Source organism: Uloborus diversus, chromosome 9 (assembly GCF_026930045.1).
Source record: "Uloborus diversus isolate 005 chromosome 9, Udiv.v.3.1, whole genome shotgun sequence".
Lineage (NCBI taxonomy): Eukaryota > Metazoa > Arthropoda > Arachnida > Araneae > Uloboridae > Uloborus > Uloborus diversus.
Window position 1 is genome coordinate 60,719,108 of NC_072739.1, and position 25,067 is coordinate 60,744,174.

Below are 25,067 nucleotides of genomic sequence, written 5' to 3' on the forward strand. Positions count from 1 at the left end.
GATGCAACTGTTCAAAGTTTTTTTTTTTTGTCAAAACAATAATAATTTCCTCCAAAATAATGAATTTCATCTTGACAATTATCGATGGGGTCCAAATTTCAAATATTGAGGGGGTCCGGTTCTCAAATATTGGGGGGGGGGGGGTCCGGACCCCTTGGACCCCCCCGGCCACGACGCCCATGTTTTGGGGGGAGGGGTCTTCACGATATTTAGGTGAGTCCGTCTTTGCTCTTAGGGGGGTGGTCATCCCTGACAATAGTGACCTCTCAGTGGAGTAAAGTATAAAGTTAATAGAAAAAGAAGCGTTTAATTAATTTATCTTTGAAACGTCAGTGTTAAAAAAAAACCCTCCTCCTACAAAGTTTCTTCAAATATGTTTGTTGCCTTACCGTTTACCGTTTAGTATAGATAAAAATTTACTACTTGAAATATAAATTATACCTTCACCGAAAATAGCGTTTGGGGAGCTTCTTCCTTTAAACGGTGTTATTTTTCTCACAGGACATCTTTTCGCTTTGCTCCTCTGGACAGTGTTGCCAGATGGTCAAATCCAGATTTCCCCAATTCCCTTCCAGCTTTTCCCCAAAAAGCGATGTTTTCTATCAAAATTCCCCAAATTCAAAAATTATTTTTTAGGTTTAGCTTCAGTCAATTCCCAATCTCTTGACTGTAAGTTAACAGCTCAAATATTCAAGTTTCACACATGGTATTTTGTTGTAAAAGCAGCAGTTTTTAGAATGTAAGAATAACTGAAATGCTAACAAACAAGTGAAGCATGTGATGTAAAGGACACTATGCCTTTTTTGCACATTAAAATGCACGCCCAAGTTAAGGCTGTCTGGTTGTCTCCCTTAGAAGCGCGTGGATTGCGTACCGCGCGTATTCACTCCCGCGTAAAATGGAACTCTGCGTTCGAGGGGTGTGGCGAAGTGCCTTCTCCTGAAAAACGGACAATACCTAAGTTGTAAACCTCACTTTTATTGTTGGCAGAAAGAAAAAAAAAAGGAAGAGTAAGCAAAACATAAAAATATGGAAAACTCAAAAAAAAAAAAAATAAATAAATAAATAAAAATAAAGCAAATATACTGCAAATTTGTTCATTATTCATAAAGAAATCCGAGAAATAGAAGGAGTTGGGCCTCGATTTAGTGAATCTGTTGGGAACACACACACCACATCACACACATATCCACACACTCATGCCTGCACACAGATACAAACACACACATTCTTAAACATACACACACACGCCTACACACACAAACACACACACACACACACACACACTCGTGATTGCGAAAAACATAATTTGAATTCAAGATGTTAAAATTCATTTTTTTTTCTGTTTTTGACTCGGAAAAGTTCTTCACACTACTAGCTGACCCGTGTGAACTTCGAGCAGAAATTGGTAAATGGGGGGAGCAAGTTCAATCATTGGCTTAGCAAAAGCTGAGGCTAAGACTCCACGTCACGTGACTCAACAATTACGTATGGTTGACACGTTTTACTTGAAACAAGCGAAAGACACCTGATTTCTTCCAATGCTTTGCTGTAATCTATCACGTGACTTGGGGGTCTTTGGTTCAAGAAAGTCTTCACTCTCTCTATTTTATTTCTTCTTAATGGTGTGAAACATTCACGCTCGACAGATGGAATTAAAAGACCCGTTTTTATTTTTTTTTTCTTTTGAATAATAGAAAAAGTGTTATTTTTTTGTTTACTTTTCGCTGTTAACGGTTAACAAATCTTTAAAAGGATGTTTCACTTTTGAAGTCCGCAAAAAACACCTTTGAGAGAAATATATATAGATATATATATATATATATCTTTTTTCCCAAACTTTTTCCATTCGCGGCACCCTTTGAACAATCAGAAGTTTCTCACGACACAATAGTCAATCTCTATGATACAGGATGTCCAAAAGTCATGCACTTCGTTATAAGATATTTTATTTTAAAAAGTAATGTTACTTATAAGTTCAAATTCTTTTATTTGTTTTAAATACTATATTGTCGGAGTGACACGTCGTCTTTATTTTTATTTTCCATGCACACTGACACTTTCAGTAGCTGTTTGTTTGTAGAATTGTCAAGATCAATTTTCCTGAATTAGGAATTCTTGCCGAATGTAAAATATTTTCGTGATTAACCTGTGGATTTTAGGTAGATAGAATCCTTATATTCTGATCACAAACATAGCCTGTAAGATGAAACAGCCAGACTATGTCTGGGAATCTAGAGAGCTATTGAATAAACCAAGTGAAACCCAAAATCTACTTAATTTAATCAGGAGTTTTTAATTCTTGATTAATATTGACACTATACGCGTGAAACTCTAAATCTCTTCAGAGCTGTGAGTTGTTCTATGTGATAAATCCAACTGTGATGGCAGTTTTCGAAGAGACTCTTTGAATTGGAATTCAACATTTTGCTTTTCACCTTGTCCGTTTCGTACTCGTCAGTCGTCAACATATCCGATCTCCAACATTTCCATTTTCCCGAAAACTAGATATTTATCTTTAGATCATCGTCTTGTTGGGCGCAAAAATGCTCAGAAATTAACTGTTTGAAGTGACAACAACGACTTCAAACGAATGAGTAGGAAAATTTTGCTCAATGTTAAGCATTTTTTGATTCCAGGGAAAATATTTCGACAATACGACAAGCTAAAAGCTATTGAAAGCTTCAGCGCACATGGGAAAATAAAAATGTTTGCCTACACCGAAAAGTCTTGTGTTGCCGGCAAGCAGAATAATTTGCTTTTAAAACTAATACAATTTCTTTACCAATAATAAAGCTGAAAGTCTGTATGTCTGGATCTTTGGATCTCTGCTCGCTCATAGTGCCTCCGTTCCACCTATTTTCATGAAATTTTCTCAAAATTAGCATACGGGTGAGCACCTCGAAGCGATTTTCGAAAATTTTATCCTTTTCTATTCCAATTCTAAGAACTTTTATCGAGCAAATTATCACAACATGGACGAGTTAATTATCACAACATGGACGAGTAAATTACCATAACATGGACGAGCAAATTACCATATCATGGGGGAGCAAATTAACGTATCATATTGGCGAGAAATTCATCATTCATTATTTTTAAATACAGTGAAGCACCGTTTATACGTTTCTCTGTTATACTTTTTTATCAGTTATACGTTTTTTAAATTGGTCTCTGTGGAGTCTAATACGCATTAACCTGTACCTATTATACGTTTTTTCATTTGTACGCTTTTTTCATACAGTCCCTTCAAAAACGTATAAACGGTGCTTCACTGTATACAGGCAAACCAAATGACCTTTTAATTTTGTACTACGGGCAAAGCCGTGCGGGCACCAATAGTTTAAAATAAAATATTTTATAACGGGTTGCGTGACTTTTAAATCACCCCGTTGTATTTGTACGTAACCGTTAAAGTATGAAATCCGTTATTTTATAGAATACCTAGTTATTTCATGGAATAACTAGGTATTCCATGAAATAACTAAAGTGTAAAACTCTCTTGTATTTCATGGTTTAACTAGTTATTTCATAGAAAAACGATCTGCAGCCCGTTAAAGTGTAAAATAATCTATATCATATATCTTGCACGATAGCTCAAAGTTGAGGTAATGGTCAGGGATTTAAAAAATGTTCATGTAAAACCCGTTGTGTCAACAAAAAATATTTTTCTTTTAGAAATAATGTTCTTCGTAATTCCAAGTGTCATTTTAGTAATCCTTGTTGTAACAACTGCTTTTATGGTACGTTTCCATAAATACCATTTATAATCTGCATAAATTAGACAAATTGCTTCTTTTTCATTTTAATTGTCTATCATTAGTTTATTTATAGAATACCTATAGTTATTTCATTTTAGATAAATTGTTTATTTTACACTTTAACTGTCTCTCATTAGTTAAATTATAGAATACTTAGTTATTTCATAGAATAACTAGTTAAAGTGTCAAATTAATAACATATTACACACTTTAACGGACACGATCAGTTATTTCATGGAATAACTAGGTATTCTACAATATAACTGCATTATATACTTTAATGGTAATATGTATACTGATACGTTGCCACCGCGCTCCCTTCTTGCTGCTACTTTGGGAACCCCTGATATATATATGATAATTTAGCTGTACTTTAGTACTGTATCTTTCTTTTATTCATTTTAGTGAATAAACAATACGCTTGATAATTTACGGATCAGTTGGTTGATACCAGGTTGAATGTTTCTTTAAACAGAGGATTTTACCATCAATTTCGGTGCGAAATTAATTTTCCTTTTTCCCAAAACTAAGCTATTCGTTGAATAGGGGTTCGTTAAATTACGGTCAAATCGTATTTCATCATACCTATTACAAGAAATGTAATATTTCACTATTTTAGACAATAGACAAGTGCCTTTTAATGTATATTTTATTTATTATCGGAATAGGAAGATATCAGCGATAGAGATTCCTGAGAAATTTTAATCAATGTTCCGATATCCTTGTGCTTATCAAGAGAAACAGAACTTTCTTCCTGTTCAACAGGTGTTAATCGAATATTTTTTGCCACACCTTTGAATCAGCAGTAAATCATCCCCTTTTTTTCTTATAACAGTTTTAAAACATATCTCGGTGTTCCAGCTTCGAATGTGTGTGAAGGTCCAGGTGTAAAGTGCTTTTGCATTCGTTTGAAAACAGCGTATCCTGAATTTTCACCTCGCAATAATTATTCTTAACTAGTAGTGGCTGTTCAGAAAACGCAGTTAACTTATATCAACTTTTGAACACTGTAAAAGCACTTATTTTCGTGAGACTTGATTATTCGCGAGCTTGTCGTAATTCACAAAAATTTAAGCCCGGCGAAATATTTTTTTATTGCGACTTTTCGTTCTGTTCCATATAGAATTCGCGAAATCGCCGATACTTTCATTTTTCATTTTCGACGAAATAAGCTTTTGCAGTAACACACATTCTTAAAATCTCATAAAACCAGGACAACGAGTAAAAGAAATTTTTTAGCAGACTTCAAAAAGAAGATGGTTATCAGTGCAGACCGTCATACACATATTTTACCCTCTCTCTCCATTTTTATACCCTAGTCATTCATATTTAAAAAATCTTTTATGCATACATAATTTTGACTCCCTTTTTAATCCCTTTTCTGGGGGGATGGGGGGAGAGGTTCAAAAATTACTATGTTTACGCTTTTTTTTACCCACTAATCATACAAAAAGAGAGAGGGAGATTCTTGGGGGGGGGGGGGGGGGATCATCCTTTCGATGAGACAGGCAACGCCAATGCTGATAATTATCTTAATGCAACTTTAATCCTTTCTTGGGTTTCAGTTTAAAAAAAAAAAAAAAAAAAAAGAAGAGGAAGAAGAAAAAGTTTGAAAAAAAAAAAAAAAAAAATCAATAACTTCAAACTGGAGCAGAAAACATCAATGCTCCATAAACACCGATTTTGATGCATTGAAAATAATAAAAATATCGATGTTTTTTTGGTCAAGGTTGAAAATAACATCAATATTCAACGTTGCTAATTGTTAAAAAAAAGCATCATCTTTCTCTCTATATCACCACAGGGTCACTAAGCCACCGGGTTTAATAACAGCATATCGTACCATCCTCATAATATAATAGCGAATGATCGAGTAACGCTCCTGATGTCATCAACAATGAAACTCGCCTCCTCGGCATGATAATTTGATAATATTTTTTTGGTAATGTTTGACACGCAGGGTAAGGCTTTATTTTGACGAGTCCGAACTGTATACGGTCACTTAACTGTTTTACTGGTAAAACTGTCATTTTAGGAGAATGAAAAAACGAAAAAGTGGTCAACAATGAACGCTATCTAACTGATGTTTAGGGTTAATTCACTGGAGTTAGAGTTACAATTTCAACCATCAAAATATCACCAATTAGGCAAATGCTTCGTTCAATAGTAGAAGCAATTTTCACTCGTCATACCTTGACGGGCGATTTCTAGTTCATAATAATGTTTGATTATTATTATTTTTTCCAATGGGGCTGTATAAGAGACCCACATCAAGAGGCGTCTGGGCCATTACCAGACCTAGTGCGCTCCCCAACATATGAATCATTCTTTCGTGTGTCACCATTAAGACGCTGATGCATTACACAGTAGCGTTTTTTTTGACGCCCAGTTTCCACCAGATGGAGGCACCTGGGCTCTCATTTGATGCGAAATTGCACTAGGAATTTAATTTAGCCGAGGGATATTCTGGGGCCGCGGTAGCCCGATAGGTAGAGTGTCGGATTCGGGGCCGGAGGGTCCTGAGTTCGAACCTCGATGGTCGAAGATCCACCATCGTCATTAAAGGGGACTGAGCGACGTTAAATATGCTCGTGGTCTCAATGTCCTCCAAGTGAAACGATACCTCTGGGGGTGCTAGCATCAGGTAGCTATTAGCTCCTGGACTAGTTCAAAATTCTCATTAACTGTTCGATCCAGTGATGGTGCTGCCATCTATCGGTATAAAAAAGTTATGGAGGCAAGGCACTTAGTATGCAGTCCTCGACACAAATACAGTTGTAGGCAGTTGTGACTCGGAATCGGAGGGATATTCTAAGCCAAACGAATACCCAAGGGATCTTTTACATGCCGCATAATCATACGACATGGGCGCTGAAGATTTTCTGCATCTCGAAAATCCACCGACTGGCCACCCAGGTCAGAATCTGGGTCCACAGTCGTAGAAGGCCATCGCCTAACCATCACGCCACCAGCCGGTTACTAATGTTCGATTATACGATCAAACATTATACTTAACTTCGAACATACACTGCAAATTTGCCTTGTGTTTAAATGTAAAAAAAATAAATAAAAAAAAACTGCTTTAGCATTTATATTTTCAATATCTGTTAGATTTTATTTTCTCAACAAATAGTTTTTGAGAGTATACAACAGCTTTTAGAAATGATTCCGCAAACATTGGCAGGGTTGCGGACTTTAAGGGAAAATGACCCATTCCGACTCCAAGTCTTGAAATAAAAAACCTTCAACTCCCGAATCTGACTCTTTTCCCCCAAAATAAGATCGACTCCGATTCCGCAACCATGGTTTCTACTTTGAAAGAATTACTGCTGATATGATTTGTTTATATTTTCACGCTAAAGTTTAAATTTAATGTATTCAGTGTTAGGCGGAGAAATTCGGAGTCCTTTATGTTTCTACATAAAGATATGCGTGGACGATTTTTTTTTTTGAGAATGAAAATTATTTCTTTAAGTTGGCATTTTGTTGTCCTTATTTATTTTGAAAGTACATTGATTCAGATGAGCAAAGCATATTTTATTTCTAAAAATCAGGTTAAAATGTTAAAAAGTTATGCTTGAAATAATTTGTGATTTTAGCTAATTTTTAGAATATTGATCAGATACTTGAAGCAGAGTTGGGCAAATTTTAATTGCATGAACAATTAAAGATTAAAAATTGATTAATTGGTAAACGTAACCACAACAACTAACAATTGGTCAATTGTAATTGTGGAAAATTACAATTAACGATCAATTAATTATTAATTGTAGTTTACTACAGTTAACAATTAATTGTTAATTGTAGTTTGCTACAATTAACAGTTGTCAATGGTTTTGTGAATTTTAATTAAAACTAACTCTTAAAAAAAATACTGGTTTTGCATAATATACTGTACAGGCGACAGGTCTACTTGGCACGTGTACGCTAGACGGGTACCATATTATTATTATCTATTTAAATACACATGTTAGCAACTAATAAAAGATCAATGCTCAACAGTAACTTTATTACGAGCAATAAATTATTTACTGCAGCATATGACTTTTCGCAAAAAATCTTATCGCTCCAGCGAAACTTCCTCAGAAAAGGTATATTTCAATTAAAAATTCAAAAACATTTTTTCCCCTCATTTTTTTTTACTAATAAATGTCTAAATAACATCTGAGAGAAATTTCAGAAATGTATCTTAATTATGTACATGATTAAAAAAAAAAAAATACAGAGCAGTCTCTGAGATCTCACGTCCCCTGTTATGTCCTTCTTTCTCACCTCTCCTGTTACGGGTTAAACTAAAATAATGATTTACACAAACTTAAAACTCGTAATTAAAACACAAACATTTAAGTGTGGAAAAAGCTTGTCTAGACGAGACTAGTTCACGCGGCGAGCACACAATCAGCACTGAACGAAAATACGAAATTGGATAATACTTTTGACTCTGTAACCTGCGCTGTACCTATTGATACATAAAGTTAATTGTTAGTTTTAATATTTTCATAAAACAATTTGAAAAATTAATTGCGATTATTTTAATCGTGAGGAACGATTACCGTACATTAATCCAATTGAATCAATTGCAAAGTGCAATTAATAGTTTAATTGAAATTAATTTAATTGCAATTGATTTAATTGCAATTACTTTTTTAATAAATTAACAAGGCAATTGAAAAAATAATTGATTAATGCCACTGCTTGAAAGTCGATATTGGTTTACGGGAAAGTAGGCTCGTTCAATTCTGGACGGAACTTCTTGTTTAATTGTTACAAGCTGATGAAACTGTTCATGCAGTAGACCAAACTTAAAATAGGTTGGTGCGGAAAAATGTTTTTCAAACTCAACTATAATAATAGTGAGGCCCGGATCTTTACATTTTGGGCCCCTGCAAAAACTCAGCAGGGTCCTTAACTGTGTATTGGATTTCCATGCCTCTAGGGGCCACTGGCCCCCCAGTTCCCATGCCCTCCCCAAGCATTGAACCTAAGGGTACGTAGATCCGGGCATGATAATAGCTTTTTAGCTACTAAGTAAAAATTGCAAAAAAAAAAAAAAAAAGACATAACCCTAATGTGCATACATAATTTCTTACACGAACCTGTATAAGGAATAAGAAAATAGATAGCACTATCGCTTCGCGTTTGATTACGAAAATGCCACCACAACTGCAGATAATAAAAAATTTATAAATAAAGTCAGCTGCAGTGATTTCTTAGCGTTGCTGAAAATTGGACAGGGACGCAGGTAAATAACTTCTTTTGTATTGAAGTTTCGAATTAAGTAATATTAAATTTCATAAATATTTTACAGCAATGATATACAGTAGAACCTGTCAATAAGGGACACTAAGGGGACCAGACATTTTGTCCCTTATTTAGTGGTGGATGAATTGAGGCATGCCGTGTACTTAGTAGTATAATATCAAAACAAACATTAACGATTAACACTTATGATTGGACACTGAAAATGTTTCATACATGCTAAATAAAGTTCAATTATTTATGTTTCTAAGTTTATGTAATTTTATAAATTAAAATTTAATCAAAAACTTTGTAATGGCAAAATTTTGCAGCACACAGAAATGATTTTGAAGTAATTCATTACATATATTTGCTTTATGTTATGTAATTTACAATGTAATACTATGTGAATGACAATTATGATCAAATTTTAAGTTTTATATACAAAGCTAATTAGTTGCTGTTCACTCACCGTCGAACCTGAACCTATTTGAATAAATTTTTGAGAGGGAAAATCATGCATGTTAATTTCAGCAAGTTTTTTTTTATAATACATTACTTGTTTCCTTCACATATGTTTATGTCAAACTTACCTCAATTAATTTTTAGAGGAAAAGTGAAACTTGAATCCCAGTAAATTCACTTTTTCATATGCGTGTACATCATTTTTTGCTTTGTGACCATCCCTTAATTAGAGGTAAATACATTTAAGTCCCTATTCAAAGGAACTGGGACCAGAAAAAAATGTTCCTTAAATAGAGGTGTCCTTTAATAGAGGTTGTACTGTATATACTGCCGTGGGCAGGTAAACAACAATATCTGATGAAATGAGCTTTCGAAGTATTTGGAAAAACACGCTTTGGATTCAATACTAACGATAGGAAAATGTTAAAATTTAAGGTTTTTTCGGACTTTTTTTTTTTTTTTTTTTGAGCGGGAACCAAATAGGCAAGTTTGTACAATGAAGCTAACATATAATAGATAACAAAAAAGAAAAAAAAAACATAAAAAAAAGAAGTATTTGCATTTACTGCTCTTTACCTGACCACGGCTGTATACTCGAGACTGCAACTAAAAGCAATATTTTAGTTTGCAGTGATTTTCGTTGGAAAATAACTGCAGTATTTTTTAAAAATATTTTGAGTTTTGTATTTGATGATATTTTAGAATCCCTGGGGAATTAAGTGTCGGTGAAACTGTGCCACGCTGAAATATAAAAGGACTGGATTAAAAAAAAAAAAAAAAAGACTACAAGAAACCGCACATCAAAATCTAAACTAATTATTTCCGTTGAACGTTTCAGGATTTCACAGGTGTTCACCAACTTCCATTGAAAATTTAGTATCTCTGTTGAAAAGTTTCCTGAATTGCTACAAGTTGCACGAAAACAGAATTCTCACTGTTGTGAAAATATTTTTAACTACCAGTTAAAAGATTAACTGAGCGTATTTATTAATTGTGTCGGCTTCAGTTCTATTAAAGTTCGTCCAGATTGACTACACTCCCAATGAGAGCGAATAAGTCACTGGATTCCGTAGCTTTTGCAAGAATTGCAGGCAATTGAGACGCTTGTTCTTACTTGTAATTCGGTCTTAGCTTTGGCTGTAGTTGCGATTATGCTTTAGAAGCTTTCTTGGTAAATCAGGAAGTTTCCAAGCTATTGTTTTAAACGTACCTAAGTTTTCTCTGAAGGTTTCGAAGACATGACTGGCTTTAAACGGGGAGATTTCTGAATTCTTCAAAAAGATTCCAGGATAATTTCAGGAAGGTTACTCAATTTTAGTAGAAAATATTTCTGTTTTTTTAAAAGATATGTTACTGCCACAAAGGGCACGTTAGCTGCCCATTACTTTCCCGGAAAGTTTCTGAGTTGTTTTTACAGTTTTAATGCAATTAAATAAACAATAGTTTTCACTATAAGCTCTTTCTCTCTTTAGTGTAACGTTTGTAATCATTTCATTCGCGTTCTATCTGTTATTACGCACAGGGCATGTTTTAAAGCATTATATGATTTCTCTAACCCGAACAATTCGATAGACCGAGCTCCCAATCGTTTAGAATTAGGGTAACGGCAGCAATAACAGACATGCTTAAGACATCGGTTAACTCAATTTTCCGAGCCTTTGAATGTATTTAGCCTTTTAAACTATTTTTCTATCATGCAACTACATCTCATCTAACGTTTTGCTGCTTTTGGATTCTCTGAAACTAGATAATTCTATTTTTATTTGCTCAATTTCGCAAAAAAGGTCTGATCCTCAGAAACATACACCGAAAAATATGATGATACCCAGTAACAGTCAGGCTAAAAAGATGAGGAAAGGATAAGTAATGGACACAATTCCCTTTTTTCTCTTCAAAATGTGCAATAGTTATTTGTTTTTAGAACTGAAGCCTTATTAAATTTAAATGAACATGAAACCCCCAGCTCACCTCGTGGTAGCTGTTCATAACCTTCCACCACTGCTTTGTACAGGGTGTCCTGAAAAAGACTGACTGTTTTTAAAAATGAATAACAGGGAAAACGGTAAATGATGAAAAAATAATTCTTGCAGAAAATTCATGTGGTGGGTCGTAAATTTCTTCCCCCAGAATTCCAAACTTTAGTTGAAATTTTTTCCAACAGATGACGCTGCAGATAATAAGCCCGTACATCAAAAAAAACACACACACACACACACACACACACACACACACACACACACACACACATATATATATATATATATATATATATATATATATATATATATATATATATATATATATATATATATATATATATATATATATATATATATATATATATATATTAGATCATAATTTTTAGAAAATAATGAACAAAAAAAAACAATATTTTCAAACAATCGTCGACTGTAATCCCATGTCGCAATCAGAGGAAAAAATCGGAGAATTTCAATTCTTCTTTTTTTGACTTACCGGCGAACTATGTGCAGCGCCATCTATTAAAACATTTTTGAACTAAAATTTGGAATTCTGAGGGAAAAAATTTAGGGCCCACCACATGAATTTTCTGCAAGAATTTGTTTTTTATCATTAACCGTTCTCCTGTTATAATTTTTTGAAAACAGTCAGTCTTTTTCAGGACACCCTGCAAATACCAACTGGCTCATAAAATTCACTCTGATAACACTAGATGATTGCACCGTATTCATGAGTCACAGCAACATCAGTTTTACCCACCTAAGAGGCTTATTATTCAAATCCAAGCTTATGACTCTATGTTACCGGACCTTTGTTACTGGTGCAGTTACCCTAAATGTTTTCTACTCTAATTGTCTGAAACATCCATTTTTGTATTACTTGGTTACTAAGCGGATTTTATTTTTAGGACAACATGTATCTCAAAGAACTTTGCCTGGTGCTGCTGGTGTCAGCAGCTTTTGTTTCAGCTGTCAGTAGAGGTGAGAATAATTGCTTCTTTTTATTGTCCTGGGGGTTTAACCATTTACTCATACTTCTTCTTAGTCCAGATAACCATTTATGTGAAAGAACTTTTTAAAGTTTCACAGCTAAAAGTTTTAATTGTTATATGTATTATTATTATCATTACCCAGAAAGTCGCCCGTCATGGTATGACGGGTGAAAATTGTTTCTACATTTGAACGAAGCAATTACCTGTTTGGTGATATTTTGATAGTTGAAATTTTAACCCTAACACCAGTGGATTAACCCTAAACTTCAGTAGATAGCGCCAATTCGCATCTCCAGAGCTCTAATACGCTACCTTGCTGCGATTTACAATACTACCGAAAAAGGTAAAACATTCCATTCCACGTGTTTTCTTTGGGGTAAATTACAGGCTTCAGATAGTTTATAGTGTAATGTAATTTCAGACCAATAGAAAAGAAAGCTTTCTACAAACACTATGATAAATTACTTTCATTCACTATTCTCCAAAGCAAGTTATAAGTTACAGCATGAGCATTTGTTTGTTTTACCTTTTTCATCCGCCCTTAGACGGTGGTTGCAGCGCCCCCAGTTTATTGCGCAGTTTATTGGAGTTGCGAATTATTTTGGTTCCTTCGTTTTCCTAAAATGACAGTCTTACCAGTAAAACTGTTAAGTCGCAGGATCGAGTTCAGCCATGTTACAATAAAGCTTTTCCATGCTTGTCAAACATTACCAAAACATATTATCAAATTATCATGCCGTGGCTCGAGTTTCATTGTTGAAGCACGCGGGTTACTTTATCATCGGAAATTATTTATATGAGGATTATTATTATTATTAATAATGTTATTATTATTTAATTTCATTGGTTTGTTCATTTATGTCTCCAGCAAACTTCCTAAGAAAAACAGAATAACTTGACTGTCCTCCAATATGCGAATAAACTGTATTTAATTGGATTACGGGAAAACTGGCGGGTCTTATGAAACTCACTCACTTTGTCGTTTAAATAACGTGTGAAACTTCAAATATATTGCTGTCACGAAGTCTTGTTGTGAATTCGAGGTATAAAAACTTTATACCGACAACCCGGTTGAAACATCCGGATAGGGCAGTTTCACTCTTATTGGAGATTATCAGTCTAAAATAGCAATAATTGCGCTGGAGACAGAGATTCTCTAATCGTAGCTGAGATTACCTTCACACTGGTAGCTGATAGTGTCTGAAACAAATCATTTTACGAGATGAGCCACACCATGATTGTGGACTCTCGCATTTGCGCAAATTAAATTTTAAATACCAGTGTGAAGATAATCTCAGCTTTCAATGGGAGAACATCTGTCTCCAACTCATTTATGGTTGTTCAGACTGATGATCTCTAATAATTTTTCAGAAAAGCTTCCATAGAAAATTTCTATGGATAGACTTCAAAATAATATGAGTAGTGAAACCCCGATTTTATGTCTCCTGAATCTACGTTTTCCCCGCATTTCACGTCTCTTTCACCAGGTCCCAGTTTTTCCGCATACTTATAATGTTAGTTTAACCCGGATGGAAAGTTAGTTATTTTTGAATTTCCCGCATTTTACGTTTTTCCTGGGAATGAAAAAAAAATGTTCTAAACTGAGCAATATGTTTCCTTTCGTGATTTTTTTTAAAGCTAATCCAGGCTGTTGAAAGTTTAATCTATGAAAACAGAAATGCTACTGGTCCATCCACTGTCGACCTTATGGACTTTTCGTCCGTCAATGAAAATGAACAAGAACCGGTAGCACAGCCTGTCCCTTCTTTCAATATTGCATTAAAGAGCTTACAAATAGTGCAACACTTTTCTTTCTCATAAAGACCAGGAAAAAAACCCTACTTCAATCCTTGAAGATGCTGCATTTATTTTAAACTCAATGACGAAATAAACAATCCACTTTTTTGGACTATTTTCAACCTAAACGTCAGGATTCGCAACTAAATGTGTTAAAATGATCTAAAATGGATGTATAACAATGTTCTTTTAGTAAAATATAGATATTATACGTCTTAAAAGAGTCATTTTTACAACCTTTAGTTTCTTTCTCTTTGATCTTTGGTTTCTATGTAGTTCCCGTACATTACGTTTTCCCGTACTTTACGTTTTTTAACCCAGTCCATTGAGAAACGTAAAACCAAGGTTTCACTGTATTACAGTATCAGTGTCTCAAACTTACAACTAATCTGACAAAATTTCTCATAACTTTCCTTGTTCCTTTAGACCGCAACAACAAGAAGTACAAAGTCGTTTGCTATTTGGGCAGCTGGGCCAACTATCGTCATGGCGATGGAAAGTTTTTGATTGAGCACATTGACGCCAACCTCTGCACCCATCTGATCTACGGCATCTCTCTCTTTTTTCTTTCCTTTTTTTTCTTTTCTTTCTTTTTCTCTTTTCTTCTTTTTTTTCTTTTTTCTCTCTTTTTCTTTCTTTCTTTTTCTCCTCTTTCTTTCCTTCTTTTTCCCTTTTTCTTTCTTTCTTTCTTATCTTTTCTTTTCTTTTCTTTCTTTTTTTTTTTTGAAATACTTCACATATTTTTTTATGTTTGTGTTTCAAAAAAAAAAAAAACTGCAAAAGGTCGAGTACTGGACTCTGCTTTTCAGACCGTTCTAGCAAAAGAAACGGATGATGAAACTGAAGAGTCAGCTGAAAAATAATTTGCTCTTGAGCACCCTCCTAAAAATGATAAAATTAGGAATACATTTAAAGTGTTGAAACGCTACGATGAGGATGACTTTAAAAAACATTATGACTACGCTTAATTTATAAATAAATGTCTTAGGAAATATTGCTGACAGTCATAAAATGATGGTTTTTAAAAAATATTTGAAAATTTTAGAAACAAGAATCATACGTAGAAGTACCTAACGGAAGTGCCAAAACATGAGTTTTTTCCATTTTGTTTTGAAAGTCAGTATGCCTGACTTATATTGGTGAATTTACATACTTTCGTGGTTCGTTTACTGGTTATCAATCGGTTATCGCTTTCAAAACCATTATTCCCCAAAGTTATCACACTAAGCGGAGACTGCTTAGTTTGAAAAGTAGACACTAGAGTGCAGATTTTTTGAGCGGGCTCATCGTAACTTAGAAGGTGAGGTACAGCGCTTTACGCCGATTTACTGATAAAAACCTAAATAATAATCATCTAAAAATTATTTCTCGTCCTTCAGGTGCTTTCGAGAGATTCAACAACTTAAAGAACAACAATCCTCATCTCAGCACTTTGATTGCCATCGGAGGATGGAACGAGGATCGACCAAGTACTCTCAGATGGCCTCCAATCCTTCTTCCAGGGCTGAATTCGTGAAAAGTGTCGTCGATTTCTGCCTCAAGTACAACTTCGATGGATTGGACTTTGATTGGGAATATCCAGCCAATCGTGGAGGAGCCCCATCTGACAAACAGAACTTCGTCACGCTACTGAAGGTAAGAATCGTTTTCATATTATTTATCATATATCTTTGTACGAAGGGGTATCAAAAAGTAAGGTAACAAGCCCAATCAGAGAAAACGTTTATTCAGGAATTAAAAAAATATGTACAGTGTAGGAAGGCACAGGTACATATTACTTCTCTACATAGTCACCATGCTTATCGAAGCATTTGTCTCATTGGTACACCAAACCATCGAAACCGGCACGGAAGAAATCAGCGTCAAGGTTGTGCAACCACATCAAGACGGCTTGCTGAACTTCAGCATCAGTTAAGAAATGCAGGCCTACCAAGTGTTTTTTTAACGGTCCGAGGAGATGGAAATCACTTGGTGCGAGGTCGGGACTGTAAGGAGGGTGGTCCAAGATCTGCCAACGAAAACGCTCTAACAAATCTCGCGTAGTTGTGACCGTATGCGGTCGGGCATTGCGGACATAACACTGGTACCGTACACTTCCGCCGATTGGCGATGAATTTCAGCTGGAGAATTTTTCTTTAAACGCAAAAAACCGTATCACACTTCTTATTTCAACTGCGGACCATGCTTCCGTCAAGGCGGACATCTTCTAACTCAAATTTCGTCATGTTACCGGCCTGCCAGCTCCATCTACAGACACCGTTTGAATGCGGTGATTGTTTCCGTTACCTTCAGAGGGATTTTTATTCATACGGATAATTTGCACACTCGTCAGAGCTCTTGTTACCTTACTTTTGATACCCCTACGTACTTTTATTCAAAGTCAGTTAACGCCAATTATTTTTTTTCTACATCTTTTTATTTGGATGTCACAAATATGTGAATACTATATTTTATGTACCCTATTACTGTCCTCTATATCGAAAATTTAGAGAGAAAAAAATTAAATAATTCATGAAAATTCTCGAATTTAGACAAATTTTCACAGTTTGAGAGATATTGGAAATCATATTGAACCTCATTTTCATAACTTTTCCGAAATGCTGTCTATGTGTCTGTCTGTGTACCAAGTATGTGAGCTTTTTTGTTTTGTTTTTTGAGGCTACACTAGCTCAAAATGAATCTCACGGAATCGCGCAGAATTTTATGCACAACAGTGCTCCTTTGTCATTTGCTGCTGATCAGTTTTTGTAGCCAACCACTCGAGGGGGGGCGGACCACAATCAAACGCTTTCCCCCCGTTAAGCATGGCTGTTATATTTCATGCATTAATTCATGGATTTAGTTAAAAATTGGTACAAATGCGGATATACATGGGTACTGTTTTTTTCTGGCGTCAATCACCGAAAGTTTTTGCTACGACAAGCATGACAACTATAGCTCAAGAAGTAATGCAAGGATTGAAACAAAAATTGGTTTGCATGTCGCTGAATGGGACAGGTGCTGATTTTGTTTTGGTAGTAATCACTCGAAATGCATTTAATAGCAGTGTCGTAATTAAACGTTTTTCTCGTCAATCATGATTGCTATATCTCAAGAAATAATACAAGGCTTTGAACAAAAAACTGACTCACGGGTGGGCTTCAATGAGAACAGTTGCTGATTAGCATTTGGCGTCAATCGCTGCAAGGAATTCTGGCGCGATCAAAGATTCCTCTTGTCTTGTTAATTCTAACTTTTGCAACTCAGAAAATAATGCGAGGAATTCAGAGAAAAACTGGTATACATATAGCCCTCATATAGGAACTGATGCATATCAGGCTTTGGATTCAGGCGGGTCCAAGAAAGTGGCATTCCTTGAAAATTTTGAAAGATAAAGAAATTGAAGAATGTCGTGATAACTACTACGTAATATTGAAACATACAGTTCTTCAAAAGATATTGAAGAATGTCGTGATAACTACTGCGTAATATTTTTAAACATACAGTTCTTCAAAAGATTCTTGATTGACGTTAATGGGGTCATTCCATACAAAATGAGCAAAATTCGCAAAAAAAGTGGTGGCCGCATGGTAACAGATTTTTATGAAATTTGGTATACAGATTCCTTTTATGCCTATATAAAAATATCTAAAATATTTTTGCTTAAAACTTTTTATTTGAATAGTTACATGCGATTGAAAAATGGTCAAATTGAACAGCATTCTCATAAATGCTGAATGTTGCACTTTTGAAGGCTTGTATCTTATTGACTATTTAATGAAAACATAAAAAGTTATATGTTGTTGCAATCTATGGAGTAGGGTAATTAATCTGATATCAGTGAAATTTTCAAAGTTATTATAGTTAACTTTTAACCGAGTTTCAAAAACTGAAAATATTTCTATTTTCTCATAATTAAGCATTTTATTTTTTAATCTCAATCTTTAAGGAATGCATTAGCTTTGATGAAAATAATACCCAATAATGTGCTAAGTATCATAAAAGAAATACCTTACTTTTGAAGTTTTATTTTAACTCCTTTGTCTTCAAAATCAGTTTTTAACTTGGTGACATTTTGTAAAATGATGATTTTCCCCATCACATACAAACAAAAATTCAAATGAGGGAAAATTCCGACAACTTTAAAATTTTACAAGAATATAGAGGTGTTGTTTCTACTATTTGCTTGAAGAAACTCGAAATTGGTTTTTGATTTCCAAACGTAAAATAAAATTCAGAAAAATAGCTTTTTTTTTTTGTTTTATGGGTCTAATCCATACAGGTTCGACGGATGGGTGCGCTCGATTATTCCTAAAAGCTGCATATGAAAGATGTTCAAAACCACTTATATTGTTTCTCTCAACTGGACCTTTGATTTTTTTAGAGGTCATCAAAAGTGATTTTTGGAGTCAAAAATGGGACTTTTAGACCTTTGCATTTTGGCCGAAATCTATTTGAATTACATTTATGACAGTTAATTTAACGCTTTGATGTTAAAGTGCATAAGATGATAGTCTCACATGCTGAGTTACGTAGCTGTTAGTTAATAATTAAAATAATGGCAACAGGTTAAGTTCAAGGCCAAATGTAAAAATTTTACTCATTTCAAAGGGGGATAACTCACGTATGGGACGGAAAACACAAAATGAAACACGACAAAAACTAATCACTGGAACCATGCTAAAAAGAATATGCCACTGTTGCTGTGTGTTTGTGCATCTCTTTATAGATTACAGGCCCCTCAAAAATCGAAAAAAAAATGACGAAAATGACATTTTTGACCCCTATAAACCAAAAGGGGATGGAATTAAAAATAAAATTTCCTGGCCAATTGAATATTCCGTTCAAGTACTATACATGTTATACATATTGTTTTTTGTATTTGGTTTGTAAAAGAGATACAGGTCCTTTGAAATTAAGCAATTTTGCTAGTCAATTCACACACTAAAACAGAAATAAAAAGTGTGAAAACGTCATGGCACCTTCTTAAATTACGTATATTGTGCCCTATATAATACTTTATACTGAAAATGGAACATGTGTGGAATCTGTATGGATTGACCCTTATGCTGAAATTACGAGAATTCAAAGAGTTAGATAAACGACTATATGATGCAAAAGCAAGTAAAACTAACATTTATTTCAATTAAAAAAATTGTACATTTGAAACTGTACTTCATAAACATGCTTTTGAGAAAATGAAACACGAAAGACATGGTTAGTTTTGCTAACCTTACAAAATAAAAAGAAGTAACTAATGAAATTTTACCTTAGTTCAAGTTACTCTAGTAACAAAAATACGCTGATACCAATGATTAAAATTTAGTAGCATCTAAAAGACACTTCAATATGTTTCTTAAAAAAATTGAGTAAATTTAGAGCATTCCCTCATCTTCAAAAAAACATCTGAAACAGAGGAAAAAATGAAATTTTTGGAAATTTTCGATTTTTTAAAGTGCTATTTCGTCATCAAGAAATTCATAAACATTTACTAAATTAGAGCAGATAGTTAGTTATAGATAGTTTTTCAATCTGAATCACTTTTACTGTTATTTTTTCATTAAAAAAGCTAGAAGAGTGATCTAAAATCTGAAGTAAATTGGCTAAGTTTCAATCTTTGTTAATATCTTAGATTCAAAAAAAAGATCCGAATAAATTTTACTTTGCTCTTTCTCAATAGAGAATTGTTTATAGAATGCGGAAATATTTATTTTTTAAGTGTACGTTTATAACTTATGGGAGTTATTGAGTCACAAACTAGTAGCAATGGACTCTGAAAATTTTGGCTTAGCGTAAGCATCAACTTCTAATTTCAATAACAAAGCAACAAACAGTTTTTAAACTTCCATACTTTGCATTCCCTCATAGATATGTATGGTTTACCTAAATAAAAATTTTCATTGAAAACTGTGACATGTCTGCCACAGCTGATTTGCTCATTTCGCATGGAATGACCCAATGGTGAAATTTTACTATTATCTACCATTATTACTTATTATTAATATTGTTTTAACCAACTTATTACATAATTTTTGTTAAAACTCTTTAAAATATTAGGAAAAACTAGTAACATGGCGTCATTTTAACTTTTATTACGCTTTTTTTTTTAAATCAGGAACTGAAAGAAGCTTTCGCCCCTCACGGTCTATTGCTGTCAGCTGCTGTTTCTGCTGGTAAGAACACCATTGACACAGCATACGACATTCCAGGAGTCGCCAAGTAAGAAATATTTTCAACTTTTCCATAGAGCTAATCAGCAATGTTTGTAAACATTAGCTTTGAAAAAGCTTTAAATATTCATTCAAATTTTGGTTACATACAGCAAATCATGTCAGGACTTAAGTAAAAGTAGTAATATTGCTTTTTCTGAAAACCATCTAATATCATTAGTTATAAATAACAGAAGGTCACATAACAAACAAAAACAAATAACTAATTCGACATACCGTTATATTTAAGTCCATTACGTATAAAATAACTGATAATTCTTTATGCAAACTATATCTTTATTGTAAAGAGGCTTAGAAATAATAAATCTCACAAAATGTGTTCTGTGTCATATAGTAAATATAACTTGAAAGCAATTAACATGCGTACCTAACAGGCTAACATTTGATTCAAAACAGACATAAAACAAATTCATTGCCCTAGTTCCTACATATATTTTTAAAAAATGCCAGTATGGTGAAATAAAACTAGAAAATAGCCCGGGGGTCATGATATGACGGGGGCCTATTGCGTTTTAACCAAAGAGATAGGCTGTCAAATTATATGCGTTCCAAAAAAATATCTCTAACTCAAAGCTAGACTAAGGTAAGTCACATTTTTACAACTTTGTAGACGGACGTAAAAACGTTTGTTTACTGTATACGAAGGTTGAGACTCGTGCTTTTAAAACATCTTTACTAATAAGAAAGGTAAAATTCTCTTTGTCTGGATCTCTGTGACACGCATAGCGCCTAGACCGTTCGGCCGATTTTCATGAAATTTGGCACAAAATTAGTTTGTAGCGTGGGGGTGTGCACCTCGAAGCGATTTTTTGAAAATTCGATTTTCTTCTTTTAATATCCCAATTTTAAGAAAATTTTACCGAGCAAATTATCACAACGTGGACGAACTTTTTTCGAAATTATCATAACGTGGAACCGTAACATGGGCAAGCAAATGAATATAGCAAATTGGCGAAAAATTCATCATCCATTATTTGTAAATAAACAGGCGAATCAAATGACCTTTTAATTTTTCTACTACGGGCAAAGCCGTGCGGGCACTGCTAGTCGATAAATAAATATAATTTTTTTTTAACAGAATCACGTTGTTATGTCTTCATGCGGAGTAGGATTCTTCATGCAATGCAGAAAAACCTGAAAATAACAATTTTTGGACACGTTAGTGTGGCTCTACAGATATACAAGAAAGAGAAATGCATAAAACTTTTCAGAGTTCTATATGCAAAGTTAAATAACCACGCTGTTCATAAAACCATGAAATTAGCGACTCATCAAACGTTTTAAATTTTTAAGGATTTCCTTTTCGAAATCATAATCAGTATGAAGCTGTTCCCAATTCTTCAACATTGCCAGAAAATGTTGTTCATGTTTATCATCGTGATTGCAATAAATAAACCTGTCGTGTGATACACAACTGATTTAATCTACTACTTTTTGCTAAAAATAGAAATAAATTGGAAATATACGACCAGCAAGCATGAAGATAAATTTTTAATTCACTTCAGCATCAAGATTGATCTATCCACGTTGACAGCAACTTGTTAATGAACTAAATTCTGAAAATTTCAAAAAAAAATATTTAAAAACGTTGACTAAAAGTAATTTTAGAACTAACGTAGATTAATAAAACAGAATTTTGCCAATTTATTATGTTCCACAAAAGCTAATAAAACTGGCAAAAAGGCGCTGCACATACGGGTATTTGACTAATCTACGCAGCCAAAATTATTTTATGACTTATATCAACTCTAAATGAAAAAAAAAAAAGATGTCTCATTCATAACTATATATTACTGTTAAAATATCCAAGTTACAATAGAAGAACACGATAGAAATAGAATTTTAAAACAATATGATTATCTTTTTATCATTTTATTATTGAAAAATTATAGTATAATTACAAAATTAATTAATGTTACATTAGTATAATTAAAAAATAGTTAATGTTACATTAGTATAACTATAAAATTAGTTATTTATATTTTTTATCATTCCTCGGTCTCCGAGGACTCGGAATCAGGCATCGTCGCAGACATTAGCAAAGCTAATATTTCTGGCAAAAAAACTGTACAGTTTTCTTCTTTTTACCATTCTCATGCTGCTTAGAAGAGGGCCTGAAGTAAGAAGAAGACGATTAAAAATGTCTCTATTGCATTCTTCTCTAGAAAATTTTCGTGCAAAGTCTTGCCTGTACGCCCTGAAATGTTTATTTCGGGCCTCCGCGGCCTCTTCCGAAAGTTGCCCTATCGGCAACAATGCGTTTTTTTTATCACTACTGCCCCATGGATAAGAATTTCATGCATCGTTGGTGTCATTGGATGCCAAGGATATAATTCGACGTATAAGCGAGCAGTTTCTAAAGCATAAATGTCGTATTTTTCAGAGTCAATTAAATGCTCGCTTGAGATAGTTTCGATAGTTTCTAGTATGACCTTTAATCTGTATATTAAATCATAACTGATACCCGTAATTTCTGAAGCCAATTTAGGGTCTTCAAAGAATCTCCTGCTCGTGTTCCCGTCATTGGTATTTCCGAAATTAGTCTTTAGTACGTCCACTAACAAACCAGTTTCTTTTCGAAACTTGGCCTGTATTTCCAATTTTCTATCTTTTTCCATCTTTTTTTCCGCTTCGATTTTCCTCTGACGGTACTTTTTACCTTGCAACTTATACGCGAGGTGGAGAATACTTTCAAAAATCCGAATTCTAGCATGTAATACTGAAAGCCCAAACTCTGTAGCCTCAGAGCTAATTTGTTTCGTAACATCCAATCGATTGAATTCGGTTGAAGTTGCGTTGCATATGTAGCATCGACTTGTGGATTTTGTGCCAGTTGCAGCGTTACACACCTTGCCATCTACCATGGATATGACGAAGACATGACTCACTAAAAATTTCTTCTCATTCAAGTTCACTTCTGTTGCATATAGTGACTTTTTTGAATTTTCTATGTAACTAATTTCTTCTTCCGTAATATCAATGGTCACTTTGACGAAGCGAAATCTTATAGGACGACATAAACGTGGAGAAGAAGGTGTTGGATTTTGCCATAATATCCTTTCGCGTTCCTTGCCACAAACTAGCCGCAAGGGAACGAAGCAGTTCTGAAATATATTCGCGTCTGAGTCATCATCAATTTCAAATTTTTGTTTAAATTGGGACTGGTGGGAGCCATCACATCCCCATTTACGAATAATTTTTAGACTTTCTCGCTCGTGTTCATTCAATCTTGTTAAAATTTCTTCCAAACTGTTACAAAAAACGTAACAGTATGATCAATCAAAGGTTGTAAATCGCATTCGGCACTGGTGGATATTATTTTACACGATTCTGTAGGTGGGTAACATTCTTTTTTCGCTTTCTGTAAAAGGGTGTAACAAGGAAAAAACTTCTTATTAGCATTTCTTATAACTTCATATTGTTGACAAGTTAAATCGGCTTCAACAAACATTGACAACGCTTCTAATGGCGTAAGAGGAGACTTTTTCTCATTTCTTGATTCAGAAAATGATCTTTTGTTCTCTGTTGCTCGTGTTGGCGTGCTTGTGATGTCTTTGAGTATATCAGAAGCATCTCTTTTACCACTTTTTCGCAACTTAACTTGGGCAGCATGTATGATAATGTCTCTTTCCACAGTAGACCTAACATCCTGAGTCTTCCTCCTTTTGGTCCTTTCACTTGACTTTTGAAATAACTTTTGTGGTCCGCCTGGTCGACTTTGTGTAAACACAGGAATTTCAAACGTTCCTTCTAGCCATGAATAATTGTATTTTAGAAATATGTCTTCCTTTTTATGAACTTTTGACCACCGTTGTTTGATTTGTGATTTAAATGCCGCAAAATTGCGTTTCAAGCTCTCAGTTTGGTCTTCTGTATAATTTTCACCCAAAAGAAGTTCTTCTCTTAGAAAATTTATTTTTTGTTCAAAATTAGGCAATTTAGTTTTTGAATGCGATCGTATAAGTATTTACGGGTTACAATTCTCACCCCTGAAATGCCTTGGGAACCTACAACCAAAATACAGTCTTGAAAATTGCTTTAAATATAAATAAGTATTTTTGGTTATTTTGAGCAAAAACATTCAAAATATGTATACAATCCTTATCCGCGCTTTTCCGCGGCTAATTGTTTGATTATTTGTTACTAAGACCTTTAAATTTTTGAACTAATAATGATTTATAGCATGATCTAACTTTATTCGTGTTTGAAATGTCCAATTAAACAAAAATAATAGCAAAAAAAATGTAACTCTTGCAATACTTAATTTCAGCTTAATAATTATCAAAAATAAAGGAAACCCAAATCAATCTTAACAATAATTACTTGCTGTATGAGAATACATCACACTTATTTGTGAAAAGTTGGTAAAGTAATAAATAATCGTTGACAAAGTTGGCGTTTGTCATGGAACAATGCCGATGACTGACTCATGTACCGATTGCGACGATCAAATTTCGACTGAATGGCGCATAGACAAGAGGAGGGAGGGGCGGGGTTATGTTTTCACACCTGACCTCTAGAGACTCAAATAATTTTTTTGTAACCATTTAACATTCTGTAAAATTGACTTTTGGCCGCGTAGATTGATCAAATACCCGTATGTGCGCTGATGATAGACAATAGTTT

General features: G+C 34.1%; 1 protein-coding gene across 1 annotated transcript in view; it reads left to right on the plus strand.

Moving 5' to 3' along the window:
• The first annotated feature begins 8,958 nt into the window (after positions 1-8,958).
• Positions 8,959-25,067, plus strand: part of LOC129230257 (acidic mammalian chitinase-like) — a 26,676-nt gene continuing 10,567 nt past the window's right edge. The window contains 7 exon segments of the mRNA XM_054864657.1: positions 8,959-9,003; positions 12,352-12,424; positions 14,659-14,781; positions 15,612-15,689; positions 15,692-15,867; positions 20,327-20,430; positions 22,548-22,560. Of these exon segments, the coding sequence (XP_054720632.1) occupies positions 12,358-12,424; positions 14,659-14,781; positions 15,612-15,689; positions 15,692-15,867; positions 20,327-20,430; positions 22,548-22,560 (561 nt within the window). The 5' untranslated portion in view covers positions 8,959-9,003; positions 12,352-12,357.